The sequence below is a fragment of the Otolemur garnettii genome, unplaced genomic scaffold, assembly GCF_000181295.1.
Source record: "Otolemur garnettii isolate 467f Iridium unplaced genomic scaffold, OtoGar3 scaffold00006, whole genome shotgun sequence".
NCBI classification, from domain to species: Eukaryota; Metazoa; Chordata; class Mammalia; order Primates; family Galagidae; genus Otolemur; species Otolemur garnettii.
Window position 1 is genome coordinate 24620972 of NW_003852401.1, and position 21325 is coordinate 24642296.

General features: G+C 41.1%; 1 protein-coding gene across 1 annotated transcript in view; it reads right to left on the reverse strand.

Moving 5' to 3' along the window:
• SMARCA2 (SWI/SNF related, matrix associated, actin dependent regulator of chromatin, subfamily a, member 2) overlaps nucleotides 1-21325 on the reverse strand; it is a 169304-nt gene that overhangs the window by 60894 nt on the left and 87085 nt on the right. The window contains 4 exon segments of the mRNA XM_023509150.1: nucleotides 4308-4385; nucleotides 7967-8194; nucleotides 13424-13587; nucleotides 18734-18900. Coding sequence (XP_023364918.1) covers nucleotides 4308-4385; nucleotides 7967-8194; nucleotides 13424-13587; nucleotides 18734-18900 — 637 coding nt within the window.

A 21325-nucleotide genomic window follows, 5' to 3' on the forward strand; every position in this document is an offset into this window, starting at 1 on the left:
GAAATTGGGAATGCATTTTAAAAATATGAGCTCTGGCTATATAATTTGCTGCTTCCCTGGAAGAAAAATGCTCTTGGAACATGTACAAGAAAATGCTCATTAGGAAAATTAACTTTTATTCAACAGGGCTCATGCTTTTAATTAATCAGGAAAGAATAAAAAAAAGAAAAAAACCCACAGTGACCCAAGGTTATCAGGACAGAAGAGCCACCTGTGGGTGGCTATGTGGAAGGAACATAAATGGCTTGATTAATAAGTCGGTCGCACATGTAGTAAATTTTCAGCCTCATCATGGGCACTGTGAGAGGAACGCTCCTCAATTTTCTACCTTTTGAAAGTTGAGCTCTTACGAAAATATCCTACCTCAGAGGTAACCTCAACCCACTGATCTCGTTTTAAGTGAAGCGGCTCTCCTCAGGCTTAGTTCTCCACCTCCTGCTCTCTTTTTAAAAATTCAGTTCACCTGTAAATACACTAAGTGCTGCATCTTTGGCTTGAATCCAGAAACAATCTGATAGATTACACAGAGAGTAAATAAAGCTGCCCCTGAATTTCTGTACACATCAGTTACATATATGGATATATCACTAGCTAGATGTATCATTTCACAACCAAACAGACCGTTCATCATTACATTATTACCCTTTCCCTCTTCCTTCGGTTCTACCGTATGGAAACAGAGATTCAATAGAATTTTTTCTTAAAAGCTAAGATTGATAATACACAAATGAAATATCTCCTACCGAAACCCAAATATGACCTCTGGAACCAATGTAAAAATTAGAGGTCAGATCAGAGCCCCTTAAACTATGTGTCTTCAACACTTTTGGAAATCATTATGTTCCCAGAATCGGGTAGGCTTGGGGCATGGTGAAGTCCCATTGGTAGACGCATGTGGTCATCCTGCTCTGTCATACGCTATAGTTAGCCCACGACACTCCGCTTCCATCCTGCCTTCTAATGCTTTGCTATCAGAAACGGGATCCACCAAACTTTCAGTATTAGCACACAGAGGAGGCCTTGTTTCTAAGAGGATCTAAAGAGGTGCTTCACGAGGCAACCTCCTAATAGTGAGTAGATAGGAATAAGAAAAAAAGTTTTTTTTGTTAATGTCCTACATTGAGATGACAAAATCCTGCCACTTTAGTTTTAGGTTATACTGCTGCTATCATATTACTACTATTATCTATTCCAAAGCCTATAAAATGACTATGTCTTTGTCCACAATTGAGAAAATAAATCTTTTCTGATATAAAAGTATATTATATACTCGCTTTTCCTTTTAGGAATGGTAGATGCAATTAAATAAGTTAAGCTTAAAGTCTTAATATCATTGCTCTCTAGAGATTTCTATCTGCAGAATACCAGTACAGAATCTCAAGTCACTACTTCTAGATAAAAGTCTATAGATTCTACATAAACACATTTTTCTTGAGACTGGCTTAGAAGCTTTAGACTTACAAGTCAAATAATCTTAAAAATAATTTTAAAAATTCTTGCCTTTGTTAAAGAACAGAGCATCTAAAAATGTAATGTTTGTGTGTCAGCAAAATGTTTCAGAGACCTATCTTGAGCTGTCAAAGACCTTTCTAGGTAAAATTCGTGAGTCATCAGTAGGAACCATAACTTTTCCTGAAGTCAATTTTTTAGAAGGAGAAAGCTAGACAAATATGTGAAATAAAGGTTTTATTTTAAAGAAATAAAACCTACTTATCTTATAATAATATCTACTTATTTGGGGTTTAACCACAGTGCCTCTGATATAAAATCGAATTACATTTATATTAATTTTACAGAAAGAACTAATTCTCTTATGATAATGGACAAAGAATTTAAATATTTAAAATCCAAAGAGTTATTCTAGCTCACATGCCATTCCCATTTCTCACTAGACTTTTTAAATACGAATAGCTGGCCCAAAGTCAAATTCTATTTCCTGCCCCCTGGCGGAGGTGCTAATGAATGGTGAATTGGCCAAAGGCAGGCAGTGGGTTAGATTTTTTAACACTAAACCAAACCCAAAATATGTGTAATCTCCCACATGGATGCCAACCTTTAAGAAACAAGCAGAAAATTCACAAACCCAACGTGCCTATGAAAAAAGGTTTTTCCTTTTTTTCACCTGTTACATAAAATCATCCCAAGCTAAAAGAAGGCTGTGCTCTGGATACACATTCGACTATTTTCTGAAGCTTTCAATTTCTGGAAACACCCAGCCCCGAAGTAAGTAAGGGAGGATAAGTGCTCTTTTCCCTTTATTTCAGGGTGGCTGATGGAATGCTCCCTCTCAGAGCCTAATCTAATTTGTATCATGGTAGGCAGCTTATCCTCTCCTGCGTTTGGAGAGTGTGTGAGGCTACAGCAGTGCTGAGTTACTGCCAATCAGTGATCATCAACCAGTGAAGCTGAGGGTCTCTCGCCAGGGTGTTCCCCGGTAATTTACATTTTAATAATTTCCTCAAGGAGCCGCAGTATGTCTGTGTTGATGTGTACACCTAACCTCCCTAAATAGAGAACGCTGTAATCTATGAATGTGGTGATGGACAGGATGGGTTAAGAAATTTAGATTTTATGAATGTCTGTGTTGACCGTGCTGTGACACCTTTCTTCCTGACATTCTCCAATGACTCTGCCTGGGTAGGGCGGCTCCTTTGGAGTGTGAGCTAGAAGGAGTAGACTGTATCTCAGCTTAGGCGTTGAGGATTTATTCCTGTGGCCACCTGGATTTTCCTGAGAAGGAATTAATTGTCTTTTATTGAGAATCTTTATACACAATCAGTGCTCCTTAGACAAAAATCACACATGGAAAAACAAAAATCACATAAGTGTCCACACAGCTGGAGCTCCATTCTTAAAGACTGTCTAGGCTAAAAAGGTGAAGCCTGCAAACTCCAAGGTCATATCGGCCCCAGTTGTGTTTTGTTTGGCCTGCAGTGTTTCTTAAAAAATAAATCTTTAGTTGTAAGCATTTTGAAATCCAGAGACTACACATAAAAACCTAGATTTCCAACTTCTCTTGAAAATTTGAAACTTCTGGCTACATGGGCCTCGCATTTCAATCTTGTACTTTTGTCCCTTTAGACAAAACTTCTCCAGGCCATCTAACCCTGTCCACTTGCTTCACTCAATTACTTATGTGAGACTTGAAGTCGTTCAAATTTGGGGCCTCTGATTTTAGGGTTCTGAAGCATTCAATGACCAAAGTTATAGTTTTCGTTCATCTGCTCCCTCCACCATTAGGCTAAATGCCTTTGCTAATGACCAAAGTGGCTAAAGGTACCTGAGGGAACCTCTTAACTTTATACAACCTGATCTATCTGGACATCTTCACAAAACCTGAAATGTTGCAAGCATCACTTTCAGTCAATGAGTATTTACTGAGCAACTACTATGTGCCAGGGACTGTCCTGGCCATTGGAGATACGGAGGTAAACAAGACAGCTATAGAAAATGCCTACAGAATGCAGCAAAGATCACTTCTGGGAGCCTCCGTCACTAGCCAGGGGGCTTGCTGCTCATAAAACACTGGCTTGCAGCAGGAATCACACATAGATCAAATTCAGGTCTCAGTAAAATTATAGGGGCTACATATTACAGAACATCAAGGTTGAAACCAGGGACATCCAATCCTCAAACACCAAGGTTCTTTTATACCTGGTTTGTATTAGTGAGATGCAACCTGTTTTAATCTTTAAATGAAGGTTATACCTTTACACACACCTCGAAGGATCCTATTTGCTCAAGCATGCTCTTGTCAACAATTAGGAGAGGCACAGCTATGTTACTTTTGCTGTTGTTTCCCACCTGTCCTCACAGGGAGTATAGTTGCTTTCATCCAGTAAGAAGGAGGCTAAGGCACAGTTATAAACCTAAATGCCTCCAGAAGCCAGGTGGGTTTCTGCAAGGATGCTCGCCTGGGATTAGAAACAAACTGGGAGGACAGGGGTCTGTGGTCAGCCGTGGACCACATGGCCTGTGCAGGGGTGCAGCTGCACTCAGCTCTGGCCAGCATCTCCACACAGTGATGTGGGCCTGGTATTGCCTGATCTCATTTCTCAAGAGAAGCCAGAAATCAGGATTCTTTCTATGTTGGCAACAAATGGGATATTTTAAAAAAACACACACTGAGTGGGCCAAACAAAATATGTCTGCAGGCTAAATGCAGCCAGTTTGCAGCCTCTAAACTGAAGGAAAGGCACGGGTTTCACAAAGGCAGCTCTGCCAGGGCACAGAGGCTCCAGACATCCTGGTTAACAGAAAAAGGGGCAGAGGAATGAGCCATTTGTTCCCACCATTTTCTACATTACCATAAAAAGATCAAATTCTTCTTCTCTTCGAGCAATCATTTGGTTCAGTGTCTCATCGTCCGGTACTTCATCTTCTTCCTGGGGTTAAAAACAAAGTGATTTAACAGGCTTTCGCGGAGAGGCTGGGCAGCTGGGGCAAGGCACAGACAAGCAAGGCAAATCTGTCCCCCAGACCAGCAGGGTCCCGTTTCCCAAGCCAGAAAGAAAACGGAAAGGTTGCTGAGTTTAGTACTTGCTGTGATTGTTTTATAAGCTATTGAAATGATCTTCCCAGAGCAAAATCTGTTCAGGGAGGAAACGTGGCACAGTAAAAGAAATTCTGGCTCTCCTGGGTGTGTATCTTGATTCTGTTACTTTTAAAACAAGTTACTTAATATCTCCCCGCCTCAACGACTTCATCTGTCCAATGGATGTGACATCTACTTTACAGGAGGATGGAAGATTTAAATAAGGAAGTCCACAGGATAAAATGAAACTAATTCTTTGAATTTTATTCATCTTATCCTCCAAAGGTAAAAAGCCTTACAAAAAACCCAGGAGAATGTGAAACCTTGTGACAAGGCACAGAGTAAGACAATAAAAATCACATCTATGTGCCAAATACATGGCTGATAAGATACAGTCAGTCAATGTACTTGCATGGGCATTACTACTAATGGTTAGATCTACGGCTGGGACAAAAGGGATCAATAACGAAAAATAATTTAAATAAAGTAGAGAGAACAATGACAGAAGAGCTAAAATCTTGTTTTTTAGAAATGTTATGCTATGACTTCCACACTTTTAAAAATGATTCTAGAAGTTGGGCACATACCACAGGACTTAACTTTCAAAATTATTTTTATCACATGCTGAGTGGACTTGTTAAAAATCAAATGGCGAATTTCAGTGTGTCGATGGAGGGAAGAAAAGGGAAAACCCAGAACTTCAGACATCCAATTTCACAAACCCTATGTTCAAACGGAGGCAGCAACTCATTTTAGGAAAAGACGATGAGTGCACTAGCAGCTTAAACGAGATGACTAGGTCAGTTCCTAAGACAATGCCTTTCTTGCTATAGGAATTTAATAAGTGTTAGAAATGAATGTAATCCAATAAAGAAAAAAACCTATGATTCAAGACAATAATTACTTCTGAAAAACTTTACATTCTGGTTCTCTTCTAGACTGATTAAAGCCAATTTGTCTAAACATTACCTTTCATGTGACAACGACACAGACTCGTTGGGAGTGGGCTTAGACCTCATGGTACAAAGCATTTAGTTAACACACCCTCTGATGAACAGACATCCTGCTGTGCCTGCCCTCTTCCTAAAGCCGCACATTAGCCTCTCATCACCTGTACAATGGGGGTCGTCCACATGTCCATGTCCAAGATGAAAAGATTATCCCAAGAAACCTGTCCATGTTAACCTCACCTTCATGGAAAATGAAATGGCTGGGAAGTGCATGGGCACATCAACCTTGGTGATGGTGGTCTATACCGTCCTGAATATTCAGGACTGGAGCCCTTGACTATCATCTCTTAGTGTCCTCAGACCACAGGCCACCCAGAATATGGTAATGTTTGTATGATATGCTGATGGCCCAGGAGCGGTATGGAACCTCAGCAAGGCTGTTGAAAGCTAGCAGCGTTTGTCAGGGGGATTCGACTCTAGGCTGCACCTGGAGGCCTTCTGATCTGGGGCAGATGAAGAAGGAGAGATGTCCCTGCAGCTTAGGGGGCCTGGAAAACTCCAGACTCCCTCGTACCACTTCTAACCCAGCTCAGGGTGCTAATTTCACAAGGCCTACATAAAACAAATAAGCAAAAGCATTGAGTTTTTCTTTCTTTGGTAGAGTGTCATGGCGCCATAGGTCAGCAAAAATGTTGAGGAGACTACTGGCTGAGTATCAGCTCTGCCCTCACCTGCTTTGTGAAAGTAAATATCTTCACCATATTGGGTTTACTTTTTTGATATGTACAAATGTGTAAATAAAAACAAACAAAATCCCCTGAAAATGTAAGTCTCTATCTGTATCAGATATTCTCTTTTAAGAATCAGAAATGGTGAATTATTTAAGATAAACAATATTCAAATATGTGTAGGTGGGTGAGCGTATCCATGTATTTTTCATCATTTTCACGAAACTCAATGGATAACTAATCAAACATGTAAGACCGTCAAATGAGGAGGCATAACACAAAAGTACTCTTCAGTTTGCAAAAGGGTTCATTTCAGGATTCCTTTAAATATCAAGCTCTACTTCACATTTAGATTCATTTCAGAAAAAAATAGTACAGACGGTCCTTAACGATGATTAGACTTATGATTTTTCAACTTTCTGATGGTGTGAAAGGGATATGAATTCAGTACACTCCTCAACTTAAAATTGGGGCTATGTCCTAATATTTTCAACTTCACGATGGGTTTATTGGGATGTAACCCCACTGCAATTTGAGGAATATCTGTATATAAGACCTTGAAGAAAATTTAAATCGTAATTTATAGAAGACTTCAAAAATATCCTATTTAAGGCAAAGTCAAACTCTAATATATGCAATAAAAATAGTATTCCATATGAATATGTGAGGCAAACTTATTCTTCACTTTATAAGGGTACACAAAAAATATACGTTCATCCCCAGCCAGTTTTATGAGAAGAGCTGGTGCTAGTATTTGTAATTTGCTAGACTATATAAATGTGTTTTCAAATCTATTTCAAATCCATTTTGGAATGAATATTTAGTATAAAATTACTAAAATTGGCAATGAAAAAAAAAAATACAGCCTCAGAGCCTCTAGAGTGCTGGCCTCATACACTGAGGCTGGTGGATTCGAGTCGGGCCCGGGCCTGCTAAACAACAATGACAACTGCAACCAAAAGATAGCCGGCCATTATGGCAGTCGCCTGTAGTCCCAGCTATTTGGGAGGCTGAGGCAAGAGAATCGCTTGAGCCCAAGAGTTTGAGGTTCTTGTGAGCTGTGATGCCACAGCACTCTATCGAGGGTGACATAGTGAGATTCTGTCTCACAAAAAAAAAAATGACAACCCAAAGTTCCCCTAAAATAAACATAATCGATGCATTGCTCCTATAATCTGGGCAAGTAAGACTGCTGAACCAATATTTTTCTCAGCCTCTGGTTAGCTCTTAAAGAACAATTTGTAGTAGAGGTTAATATCACCCTTTCCAAGTGCGAGTATAACCGAATGTACTAAAGACAGCTGTGAAGGCCTGTCCTATAGAACCGCAAAAGTGCCGTGATCTCTGATCAAAAGGCAACGGAGACAGAGGGCTCTGCAGGAGGGACTTAGAAAAGGCAAGGAGGGTCCTTTCCAGCTTTGTCTTGTCTCATGGGCTGAGCGTCTTCCCTGCAGTTCCGCATCTGCCCTACAGGCGGCAGCATCCGCAGTACAATAGCAGCTGGTTGTACCTCCCTGGGAAAACTGAGCATCACAGGTCAAGCCTTGAGGTCCCTCTAGCAACAGCTTTTACCATACTCCTTTGGATAATTTTCAGAGACTTTCTATGCTAGGGATCTAAAACAGCAGCTAATTTATTCATTTTAATTAACAGCAGCCCAAGAAGTTCTGTAAAAGAACAAAGGGGTCATTCTTAGTCCTACAGAGACAAGAGGTCACTGTTTGATTTCATAAACTTGGGGCTTTCTGCAATACCTCATTTTCCTCTTCGTGTTCCAGTATGGCCTGCAGGAACGCCCTCCGCTCGTGGCTTGAAGACTTTTGGTCAAACATGCCCGCCTGGATCACTTTCTGATCCACGTTCAGCTTGTATTTTGCGGCCGCAAGGATCTTTTCCTCTACGCTGTTGACCGTGCACAGACGCAGCACCCGGACCTCGTTCTGCTGCCCGATGCGGTGGGCTCGGTCTTGGGCCTGCAGATCCTGTTTGGGGGAACGATATGCTTTGAGCTTTGAGATGCCTGGCTTGGCCTCCCAAACCAGCCCCTGCCCAAAGAGGGATAAGGGAGGGATGCCGTGTACATTTCAAAAACACACAAAGTACCTTCTTTGGAAAAATTCAAGGTCATTGAGTTATTCAAGTAAACCTACATACATGTCAGGTTTTGAAATCAAGGTCTTAAAATGTTTTCTGTTCTCATTTTTGCCATCAGAATTAGTCCCTAACTAAAAGAAAAAAACAAGACTTTGCTATCAGAATTATGACTTAGATATTACCTACAGCTAAACTTAAGTTGTGTGAAACACCTCTACTTTCATGTGATGTGTTAAAGATGATTTTTTTTTTTTTTTTTTTTTTTTTTTGAGACAGAGTTGCCCCAGAGTTGCTAGAGTACCTCGGTATCAGCCTGGCTTACAGCAACCTCAAATTTCTGGCCTCAAGAAATCCTCCTGCCTCAGCCTCCTGAGTAGCTGAGACTGCAGGCACCTGCCATAATGGGGTCTCACTTTTAAGATGGGGTCTCACTCTTGCTCAGTCTGGTCTTGAACTCCTGAGCTCAAAGGATCCTCCTGCCTTGGCCTCCCAGAGTGCTATGATTATAGGAGTGAGCCACCATGCCCAGCCCTACAGATGATTTTTAAAACATCACTGAGTTGAACATATAGGCATTGTACATATATGATACATATAGTGTTTGCTTACCTAGCCAATTTCCTGGGACCTGATCCTATTAAAGATCTAGTTTTTAGTTAATGAAAACGATTGCCAATAAAGTAGAAATTTGTTACTAAAAAGTGTTAAAATTGGGCTTATCCTGACTCAGAAATTTCACTTCTGAAAATTTATCCCAAAGAAATAATCATGGGTAGGCAAAGAGATTCAGAAATAAAGATGCCCTTTCTTAACGTTACTTATTATTATTTATAATGGTTTTTTAAGTAAAAAAGTCAACATTCAATAAAACACTCATTTTTGAAAACAGAAGCTTTTAGATTGGTTAAAGAAATTACAGTATTTTACTGTCTATACATACCAACATAATATCATAAAAATTATAAGATTATAAGATTTAATGACATAAAGCCATAAGAAGTGAGAACTACATGTCGGAAATGAGCAGATACATTATTATGGTCATCTATGTGTTATGGTCATCTATGTGTGTATTTATGTACACCGAAAAAAAGGCAGTAAGGGTAAACACCAACATCTCAACAATGTTTATATTGCCAGGTAATAAGATTATAAGTGTTAATATTCTTCATTTTGCTTTTTTCTACCTTAAATATTTTACTCTAGTAAGAAAAATAGTAATGAAGTGTTAAATAAAAACCTCCATAAACCTATAAAGCAGTGCTACCTCATCTTAGAACTATACAATAAAAACTTGGCATGCCACGTTCATTCATTATGGTCCAGGTGATGGTATTTGAGCCAACATTAAATAGTGGTTTGTACAACCCCACCCCACCCCACCCCCAAGATGCTGTATAGATTTCCAGGACAAAGGTCTGTTCCTTGGATCCCACATCCCTAGCACCTTGATTTGCATAAAGCCAGCACTCAACAGCTGTGAAACCCATTCTCTTGACCAGGTGAGCTGCTTGGTCATCAAAAGAAAGAAAGAAAGAAGAAAGCAGCAGGCAAAGGTCCACCTAAAAGGTTTGTATTTGCTGCCCAGAAGATTGCTGTTGGCTATGACTAGGCAAACGCCTGTCCTCAGAAGATAAATGAATAAATAAACATAAAATTTCATAGCGCTGAGCCATGAACACAGTGGGGACTAAGCAATATATAGATGGGGTATAGGGTGGAAAGAGCTCAAAGCCAGGATTCAAACCTGACCCCAGACACACACAGGTTTGAGTGATCCTGGCTGTGCACCCATAAGCAAGCTAATACTGACCAGTTTCCTTATGTGTAAAATATCTCGAGGATTACCTGAAATAAAGTAGGCAAAGTGCCTAATAATATCTGGTAGAGCTGTTGTTTAATAAAAGTTTGTTCCTGTATTTTTTAAATGAAAATGCAATACTCGGGCAGCACCTGTGGCTCAGTGGGTAGGGTGCCAGCATCACATACCGAGGGTGGCGGGTTCGATCCCGGTCCCGTCCCGGCCAAACTGCAACAAAAAACAGCCAGGCATTGTAGCGGGTGCCTGTAGTCCCAGCTATTAGGAAGGCTGAGGCAAGAGAATCACCTAAGTTGGAGGTTGCTATGAGCTGTGAAGCCACGGCACTCTACCGAGGGCAATAAAATGAGACTGTCTCTTAAAAAAAAAAAAAAGAAGAAAGAAAATGCAATACTTGTCTTCATCTCTCTCAGATCACTGATTTCCAAATATCAAAAAAAGTTGGCCCAAACTAATGGTCATGTTTAAGTGACAGACAAAAAGTCTATTCAGGCCCAGCATATGGGACCTGGTGGAAGTGAATCCATCGACAGCAAGAGACGTACCAGCTACTTGCAGAGGTGTATGGTTCAGTTTAAGGAACTTGTGGTGAGTTACAGCAGTGGAAATTTGGGGTCCTGTGTTTTGTTGCCAAAGTTTTAATTCACATGTAGTTAAGAGGGAACTGTTGTAAGTTCCTGCAATTTACTTTGACTCTGGAGCTCCCCTTTGAGCTACTGCTCAAAGAAGTTGTACCTACAACATTTTTAATACAGCTAGAAAGAGAGTGAGGGAGGGGAAAAGAGAGAAAAAGACGGGAGTGGAGGGGGAAGTTGTCCCAGCATCCCTTTCCATGGGAGATTAGCATTTCCTGAAGCAGTGATTTCCTTTGGCTCTTAGAATTTACATGTGCCAGTGAAGGTAAACATCTGAGACTCAGTATGAAATGTTTGCCTTAGAAGATACAATATAACAGACTTTCCCTTCACCCACAGGACAGTCCTCAATAAAGACATAGGCACCATAATAATCTAAATGTCTAACTGCACTGGGAACCCTGGAGAAGAGGGATCACTTATTCCTCCTGCCTAGATACCCAGCCTAGCTTCATCTGGTCTGTAATGCTCAACAAATGTTTGTAGGAAAAAATACTGAATTCAAAATGGTAAAGAGAAAAAAAACAATAAGTCTCTCACATGAATATGAATTCTACCAGACCCTTAGGATACAACCTTTTTATATATGTTCATAAAGAAGTATAAAAAAAATTTTCTGGGTTGGGCACAAAGGCTCACACCTGTAATCCCAGTACCATGGAAGGCCAAGGCTAGAGGATCATGGCTTGAGGCCAGACATTGGAGATCAGCCTGGAAAATGGAGTAAGACTCCATCTCGAAAAAAAATTTAAAAATTAGCTGGGTGGGCAAGGCACAGTGGCTTATGCCTGTAATCCTAGCACTCTGGGAAGCCAAAGAAGGTGAGCGCAGGAGTTTGAGACCAGCCTGATCAAGAGTGAGACCCCCCACCTCTAAAAATAGCCACACAATGTGACAGGAGCTTATAGTCCAAGCTACTTGGGAGGCTGAGGCTAGAGGATCACTTGAGCCTAAGAGTTTGAGGTTGCTGTGAGCTATGATGCTGGGCATGGGGGTGTGCACCTGAAGTCCCAGCTTGGGAGGCTGAGGCAGGAAGATTGCTTGGGCCCAGGAGTTCAAGGTTATAGTGAGCTATGATTAATTGTGCCACTGTTCTCCAGCCTAAGTCACAGAGCAAGACCCCATCTTTAATTAATTTTCTGCAGACTTGGAAGTATTATATTCTGTGTTGGTGGCTCCCAAACCTGTTCCAGGTCAGAACATTTCAATAGTAACTCTTCCTTAATTTGGTCACTCCACAGAGAATGACAAGAGAGCGTATGTGCTACTCCAATGCTATTGGCCACCCAAAGATTTTGAACCACTGGTTTATTCTTTAAATCAGTGCTCCCAGAAGCAGGAGAGAACCCACATCAGAATCTCCCAGGAGCTCTCGAAGGAAGCACCCACCCCACTGAATATGAACTGGGGGTAGGGCAGTAGGGAATGGGAAACAAGCATGTATATTTTTAAAAAGCTCCCCTAGAATTGTAATGCAGCCCCGAAATGTACTTCCTGCCCTAAATGACGGCCATCAGCCCTTTCCTCTCAATTGTCACAACCACCCCAGGAGGTAGTTCAGGGTACTGTTGAGGAAACCAAGGCTCAGTGATATCGAATTCATATTCATACACGAGAGGTGCAGTTTTTCTTTTACTATATTGAATCCAACATTTGTTCCAATGTGAATCAAATGCCGACCAATATCATTTTACTCAATGTCCCACAGCCAGGCACCTTACCTCCCACAGTAATTTAGGAAACCAGTGCCATAAGAGACCTATTCAGAGGTTATTTTTTTTTTTTTTAATTTTCATCATCAAAGTATTCCTTTGTTTATTTATTTTATTTTATTTTTTGAATCAGGGCCTCACTTTCTTGCCCCTGGTAGAGTGCCATGGCATCACAGCTCACAGCAACCTCAAACTCTTGGGCTTAAGCAATTCTCTTGGCTCAGCCTCCCAAGTAGCTGGGGCTACAGGTGCCCACCACAGCCCTCAGCTATTTTTTGGTTGCAGTTGTCGTTGTTTAGCTAGTCCAGGCCGGGTTCAAACTCGCCAGCTTGGGTGTATGTGGCTGGCACCCTAACCACTGAGGTACGGGCACCGCCCAAAGTATTCCCTAAAGGATAACTCTAGACTTACCTGGCTGAAAGAACTTACAATAATAAAAGCTCAACAGAATCATTTTTGATGATGATTTTAAATAAAAATGCAAATTAAAAGGTTAACTATCATATACTAACTGGCCTTGGGAGGGGGCCCAGGACTCAATTTCCTTATGGTAAAGATGCAAACAGTAATATGAACTACCTCGCGGGGTGATTGTGAAAACTAATCAATGCCCGTGGAGAAGCTAACCAGAGGAAGGATCCAGTGTTAGCTGCTGTTGTCATTATTTTGAAATGTTTTTGATTTATCCTTCACTAAATGTACTTTGCTCAATGGCAATCCCAGGAGGTGGGAGTAAAACTAAGTTTTCCTACCTCAAACTTAACCTCTTTAAGGGGATATATGTAGGACATCATATCTATGCTCCAGGGAAGATAAGGAAACTTGACTCCAAAGGCGAAATAGCCCGATTATTTAGAAATTTGATCTGTGTGGCAAATGTGAATCACGAAACTGATAATCTCTAGCTCCTCTCCAGGGAGAGGCCAGGGCACCCAAGTCGGGCGTGCAAACCTGATGAGGATTCCAGTCGCTGTCGAAGATGACCACTGTGTCAGCTGCCTGAAGATTCAAGCCCAGGCCTCCAGCCCTTGTGCTCAGCAAGAAAATGAAATACTGAGACCCAGGTTCATTGAACTTCTTCAGCAAAGCGGCGCGATCTTCAGACTTGGTGGTACCTGGAGGGATCAGAAAAACAAATTTGCCAATTAACTCCTGTCTGAAAATGGCACAGAACTAGACAAAAAGGCCTGCTTCCTTGAAAAATACACCCAGGCTCCTCTTAGCACCGGTGAGGTAATCCCCAGGGTTTTGTACTTTTGGAAAGAACTTGGAATATTTGTAATTAAAAAAACAGAGCAAGAAAGCAAGCATTTAAACATTTCTGACTGAGCACCTTTGCAACTTTACAAATTTTACAACATCCTTACTCCAACCTAAAACTTAATAAAAACATTTTATGGATTTATTTCTTTAAAATAACCCCATGATTTTTAATGCACACTCATATACCTAAAGTAATTATTACAGTGTCCTCAAGCCAGTTTGCAATAGGCATTACAGCACAGTGAGGACAATTTATGCCAAGAGAGTGGAAACAAGGGAAAAGGTGATTTCTACTATTTTACTATTTCTACTATTTCTACTATTTACTATTTTTATTTATTCTACTATTTACTATTTTTATTCTACTATTTCTACTATTTTGGATTGCTACTGTGAATGGTCGGGCTGGTACAACCATAAGAAGTGAATGAATATTTTATCCTTGTTAGCAAGACTTAAAGCCACAATAATCAAAAAACTATACAAGGAGTCCCGTAGTCTGTTTCTCATGTTAACTTCTGCTCTGCTGAGTTCAAAGGATGCTAAATTAAAAGCAATCATCAGAGCGGCACATTCTACACCTGGGAGCGGCTCAGCCATGGAGTCCGAGGAGGCTCCAAAATCGGGAATAAGTGGAGGAAACCAAACCACAGAGTTCAGCGCTCACTTTGGGGGCAAACTTGAATTCCAAATGCGCCACTCACGCACTATGTAGTTGTATACTTTCGGCCATTTCATAAAATGGATTATGGGTGGGTAGGGGGAAACGCCCACCATTATTCATATTCACTAAACATATTTCACCAGAAAGGCATAAAGATGTCACATTTTGAAAAAAAGCTGTATTTTTAGGTTGTTGGGCAATGTATATGCATGTTACATGACAGTCTCTGACTGGCTGCTATACAAATATTATTTCTACATGTTCTGGGTTTTTTTTTTTTTTTTTAAGACAGTCTCTCTATGTCACCCTCGGTAGAGTGCTGTGACATCACAGCTCACAGCAACCTCAAACTCTTGGGCGTAAGCGATTCTCTTGCCTCAGCCTCCCAAGTAGCTGGAACTACAGGCGCCCACCACAACGCCTGGCTATTTTTGGTTGCAGTTGTCATTGTTGTTTAGCAGGCCCAGCGGGGCTCAAACCCACCAGCTTTGGTGTATGTGGCCAGTGTTGTAACTACTGTGCTACAGGCACCGAGCCTCTGTTTTTTGAAAGATGAAAATATATGAGTAATTTATTCCAGAGGATTAAAGTCATTTAGATGACGATAGCTAAAGGAATCAAGTTACTGCACTTAGGAGGGTCAGGTTCTCAAACATGGGGGGATTCTGGTTTTTGTATTTAATAAAAATAACAATACCCATCTGATGGGGGGGACAATCAAATCCCTAAATATAGTAAATGGGGATAAGAAACAAGGGTTTGTGGGGTGCTCCTCACTTGGGGTTTGTGGGGGCTCTCCTCATTTAATGAAGCAGCATCCTTAAGACTCAATTTACTTCCTAAGACAAATTTCAAGTTTAGCAAACTGGTCAAATCCTGACACAATGTATTGTCTGAATTTAGATTGGGGGGTAGAGGGACTAAATGTGCTTTCTTGGGTGATGTTTCAAACACGTGGAATTCTTTTTTTTTTTTTTTTCTTTTATTTTCAGGATTGGCTTTCTAAGATCATGGTAAACTATTTGTTCATGATGCAAACGGGAGACACATTCTGTTTTGTCATGAAGCTTTACCATCTTTCTAGCTGCAATAATTTAAAAAAATTACTGATAATGGACTAATGTTACACGTTTATCCTCTCCCCTAAACTGAATGAAGAGCCAAGAAACCAAAAACTATTTCTAAAATGGGGAAAGCAGGGGCCTCCCAGAGATAATGGCATCAGGGTCCAAAAACTGTCCATCTCTGTGGCCAGGTGTCGAAGTTCAACAGTGTTGATTAACTGAAAACGTCCACATGTATTAAGATATAAATAAAACTAATTAGGGGATGTGCCAGGTGGGATGAAAAAACCCCTAAGTATGAAATCAAGCACTGAAAAACAAAAAGAGTATTAAAATTACTTGGTGGAAAGAGTTTCCAGATACCTCAAGCAAACAGACCAACCATATACCATACACATGAGTATCTGGTTTTATAAACTGGATAAATAGCTAGGAACTTGAAAAATTATAAAAACAAACCAACATAAAAGATGAAAGCACTTTTCCTGCAAAGCTATGGCATTTCTTATCACAAGGTTCAGAATTTGCTGGATTACCATTTCCATTAGTCAAACATTCTCAAGTCAAGGTCTTTGCTGGTCATCAACTATCTTTTTTTTTTTTTGCAGTTTCTGTCTGGGGCTGAGTTTGAACCTGCCGCCTCTGGTATATGGGGCTGGCACCGTACTCCTTTGAGCCACAGGCACCGCCCCAGCAGCTATCTTTTTAATGTTGCTTGGGGAGATTCAAACTAGGAGTTTATCCAAGGCAGGTGGTATAGGAGTTAATGGGCTCAGTACTAGCATCGGTTTTGTGGACTTTTAGACTTTGATGTAGAACATAACCAAGTACAAGAGTACGATTAATAGCAAGGGCAATTGTGGTGAAAATTACAGAACTTGCCAGAAGGAACACACTGCCAGACTTCCACAATTACCAATTTCAACTTAGTTTCCCCTTAGAAAATTCTGTCTTCTGGGATAAAACTTCACCACTTGCTCTCACTCAAAAATCATTTTCCACTGAAGGAAAAAAACCACAATGGAATATTAGCTAAATCTATTCACGCAACCATAGTCTTTGCAGAAAAAATAAGCTTAGCTTTCATCAAGCGATTTTCTTCCCTGAAGTCAAAATCTGAGACATCAAACTCAGCAATGAAAATCTGAAGTCATTTTAACACGTGAGCGACAGGGGTGGAGAGTAGTGCAGTTGGATGTGTGTGTGCCAGTTTACTGATGTGTTTATGGATTGTTTGTCCACCCCCGAAATGAATGGCTGCTTCTTAGAAAAAGAAGTCGGTACAGTCAGTCTTCTCAATTCCATCTTGAAGGGGACCTGCTCATCTGTCCCCTTCAACCTAACGGTAAGAGCTCTGAGACTGGCATCAGTGAGTGGTTCATTCATTTGGTATCTACAGTGCCTGGTGATTTTCAATTAATCAGTTAAAAAATGGAAATGAGTTCAAAATCATTCACAAAATACTGTAGCTAGAAAAGCAGCCTGTATCTCCAGAGCTGGGGGATATCTCACTGGATCCACTGAGCTAACTGGAATCAAAAAGATCCAAGTCAGAATCTGGTTTCGCCATCTATCTTTGTTTTCTCATCTGTTAAATGGGGATCCTAAGAGCACACTGGGAAACGGGGATCACAGTACCTTCTTTGTTGAGGAAATTAAGTTAATAATGCACAGGAAGGGCTCTGCCTATTATTCCTCAGGGACTAGGCGCTCCATAAATGTTAGTTATTATGACTAGCGTTATAGCCCTTACGACTATTATTACTAATAACAATAAGGACGGCAACCAACAGGCCGTTAAAGAGAATCTCTCAGGCTGGCAAGAAAACATTAGAGTGATTTGCTTCAAGGAAATCAGCTCATCCCAGCTTTACAGATTCAAATATTTCAATGCAGCAGTCCTCAGAGAGCTGAACTTCAAAACTAAGTGCCACAAAGTACACAAACAATGGTTCTATGTAGGACACCTGTGGGCTGTAAGTCCAGGGGAAAACAAAGCCGGGCTGCCCCTCATCTGAGCAGCAGGTGAAGCAGGTTTTATCTTTTGAAAGGAGCCTGCTGCACTTTCCCCTCCCAGGGAGGGGGGGACACAGTCAAAGAAAGAAGGGACAAAGGGGGAGATTTGCCAGAAGAGGCAGACGGTGGCTCCTATGGCCGCATCCGTGAATTTAAAACTAACTTTTATGTAGCTATTCATTGGCTTTCAGTGACTTTGGATAGGAGAAGGATTTTAAATAAAATTGTCAGACAGTCTAATTCATTAAAAAATTAATACGCATAACACCCTAAGAGGCAAACCATAAAGTAAATTCACCTGAAGACTCAACTAAGAGACTGTACAGCAGACTGGAATTGGTATATACCCATTATGTTAAGGGCAAAAGCGAGACAACACGTCGGACGGAAAATAAAGCAAAGTCTTTCAATCAAACACAAACTTTAAATTTCCCATTTAACAATGATATTAATACTGCATTAGATAAAAACTGGTATGAGTTGTACTCTGTTGTACCCAGAGGTAAAAATAGCATCCTGGCTGTCAATTAGCTTCTAACTCTGCTTTCCACTCTTTGAATACATTATCCCCTGCCATAGTATGAAAACTTTGATAGCTTCAATCTCCGAGACATTATGGCTGGTATCCAAATCGTAAATTTAGGGAGTATGCCTAAAATCACATTTTCTTCTAGTCATAATTTCTTACTAATTTTTAGGACATGGTATTTAAATTTCACTCTTAAAATCAGGCAAATATTTTGCATAGCTGTGCAAAATCCAGGAAACCATGAAGCCAATTCTCTTGACAATATAACACTTTATGTGCGTCCTAAATAATTTTCTATCTAGAAGAAGAGAGAAGGCCTTAAAGATAATTGAATATAATCCTAAGTGAACAATTATGTTGTTACCAAAGGAAAGTGATATAAACATTCCTTAACAGAAAAACTTAAAAGCGTGTCAACATATTCTACCTGGGGCACAGGTAACAATCGATCCTAACAATAAGGAAAATTTTAAGATTTTAGTTGAGTTTAATTGGGGAGCTCACAAGTGACTCTAAATTCATTTGTGTTGGTTTCTATGTGGGGCGTACAGCTATGCAAATGTCAGCTCCATGATGTGAAAACTGCCATCTAGAAAAATGGGTGCCCTACCCTGCTAGTCAGTTCTTCAATTTCACCCCTCCTTTCGGCTGAGATGGGAGCCTATGTCTCCTGTCCCTTCCTATTCAGTAGGATGGCCTCTCAGCCCAGTGTCTTCTGCACTTACCGTCAAGGCGCAGGTAAAGGAAGTTCCGAAAAGCAAAGTAATCCTCCATGATGGTCATGAGAGATGTCATCTGGCAGAAAAGCAGCACGCGGTGATTAGTAGCTCTCAATTTGGGCAGAATACGATCAAGTAGCTCAAACTTTCCTGAGGCCCGATACAGCTCGGCCCTGAACCCAAAAATGCAAAACAAGAAGACAGTATTACTGCTGTCTTCCCCAAGGATCCCATGCGGCTTTGCTTTTCACATGGGGGTCTCGCACATAAACATTCAGTAAGTAACTGTGGAAAGAATGAATGAACACCGACGCCAGAGGAAAGTGTATTCGGACAAAACCAATAAAAAGTGCACTGTGTGTGTCAGGTATGACGACACAGTCCAGAAAGCAAGGCAGCAATTTCACGTCCCGAATACTTTCACTGTTTCACTCAACCTCCCTCTTTCACCTCACAGAGCTCTCTCTCTCTCACACACACACATAGATATGTGTCATATTTCTTTAAGTCCCTCCTTAAGTATTAGGAAAGTATAATTTTAGTAAAGTATAAATTTTTTAATTTAGGGCACTTAAGATACATTTAAATATTTATCAAACACCTACTATGTACTAAACACAATGCTAGGCATGTGTATAGTGATAGCAAAATAGAGTCCCTGCTTCAGAATGGATAATTCCAGTAATTACCAACTGTGGCAAGTACTATAATGAAAAACAGCAAGGTGCAGTGGGAGAACTCGTAGCAACACGTGATACCCTCTTTAGATTACAGCAGAGCAAACTGTGGCCCTGGCCTGCTGCCTATTCTGTAAATATTTAATATTTATTGGAGCACAACCATGCTCACTCATCTGTGTTTTTGCTGGAAGACAGTCTCACTTCGTCACCCTTGGTGGAGGGCCCTGGCATCACAGCTCACAGCAACCTCAAACTCTTGGACTCAAGTGATCCTCTTGCCTTAGCCTCCCAAGTAGCTGAGTGCCTGCCACAATACCCAGCTATTGTTAGAGATGGGGGGATCTCACTGTAGCTCAGGCTGGTTTTGAATGGGTGAGCTCAAGCAATCCACCCACCTCGGCCTTCCAGAGTGCTAGGATTACAGGATTAACAGCCTATCTCTGTTTTGTCTGGCTGCTTTCATGCTATAGGGGCAGAGTTGAGCAGGCATGGCAGAGACTTTATGGCACACAAAGCTGAAAATATTTACAATCTGGCTCTTTACAGAAAAAAACCCACTGGTTTAGAGTGTCAGAGATGACCTCCTTAAAGGATAACATTTTAGCTAAGCCCTGAAATAATCCATAAAAAGATGTCCGGGTGAAAAATGGGAGGGGTGGGGAGGGAGAAGAAAGAGATTCCAAGGAGAGGAAAGAGCATGTGCAAAGGTCCTATGGAGAGACTGAGAAATTGGAAAAAAAAAATAGGGAGTATGGCTTAAACAGAAGGGAAGAGAGAATACCGGAGACAAATACAAAGAGGTGGAGGGTGGACCTGGGATCAGGTACTATGGGGCTCTATCAATTACACTGAAGGGTTTATTTTCAACATAGCAGACAGTCACTGATGGCTTTAAAATGGGGGAGTGACCAGACCGGGTGAACCTTTTTATAGGATCACCGATGGCCACTGTGTAAGAATGGACTGAAGAGGGACAAGAGTCCTGGCTTGCTACAGCAGTCGAAAATGTGATGGGCACATGAGATGGACAGGGCGCTGTGATACAGAGAAAGGCAGAACCAGGGCCTTTGTCTTCCACAATTAATTCATCACTTTGTTCCTTTTTTTTTTTTTTAAAGACAGAGTCTACCTTTCTTGTCCCCAGTAGAGTTCCATAGGGTCATAGCTCACAGCAATCTCAAACTCTTGGGCTCAAGCAGTTCTCTTGCCTCAGCCTCCCAAGTAGCTGGGACTACAGGTGCCGGCCACAATACCTGGCTATTGTTTAGAATCAGGCTCTCGCTCTTGCTCAGGCTGGTCTCAAACTTGTGAGGTCAAGCAACCCACCTGCCTCGGGCTCCCAGAGTACTGGGATTACAGGTGTGAGCCACCACACCCGGCCATATCTCTTTGTTGTTTTATCAACAGAGCTTTGTCAAATTGTTGATACTTAACTCCAGAGTGAATACTGTTTGGCAAACTCATCATTACACTTGCAGTCTGTAACACTAAAGTATATCATTTGGCAGTTGATTTTATGATAAAGAATATTTCTTTTTCTTTTTTTGAGACAGAGTCTTACTCTGTCACCCTGGGTAGAGTGCCTTGGCAGAATATGATCAACTAACTCAAACTTTCCTGAGGCCTGATACAGCTCGGCCCTGAACTCAAAAATACAAAACCTAACTCACAGTAACCTCAAATTCTTAGGCTTGAGCAATCCTCTAGTCTTAGCCTCCTGAGTAGCGAGGACTACAGGCACGCACCACCATGCCTGGCTAGCTTTTCTATTTTTAACAGAGTTGGGGTCTCACTCTTGCCCAGGCTGAGCAACTCTTGCTCCTGACAACCCACCCACCTAGGCCTCCCAGAGTGCTAGGATTACAGAAGTGAGCCACCATGCCCAAATACATATACATACATACAATGTATTGTTATG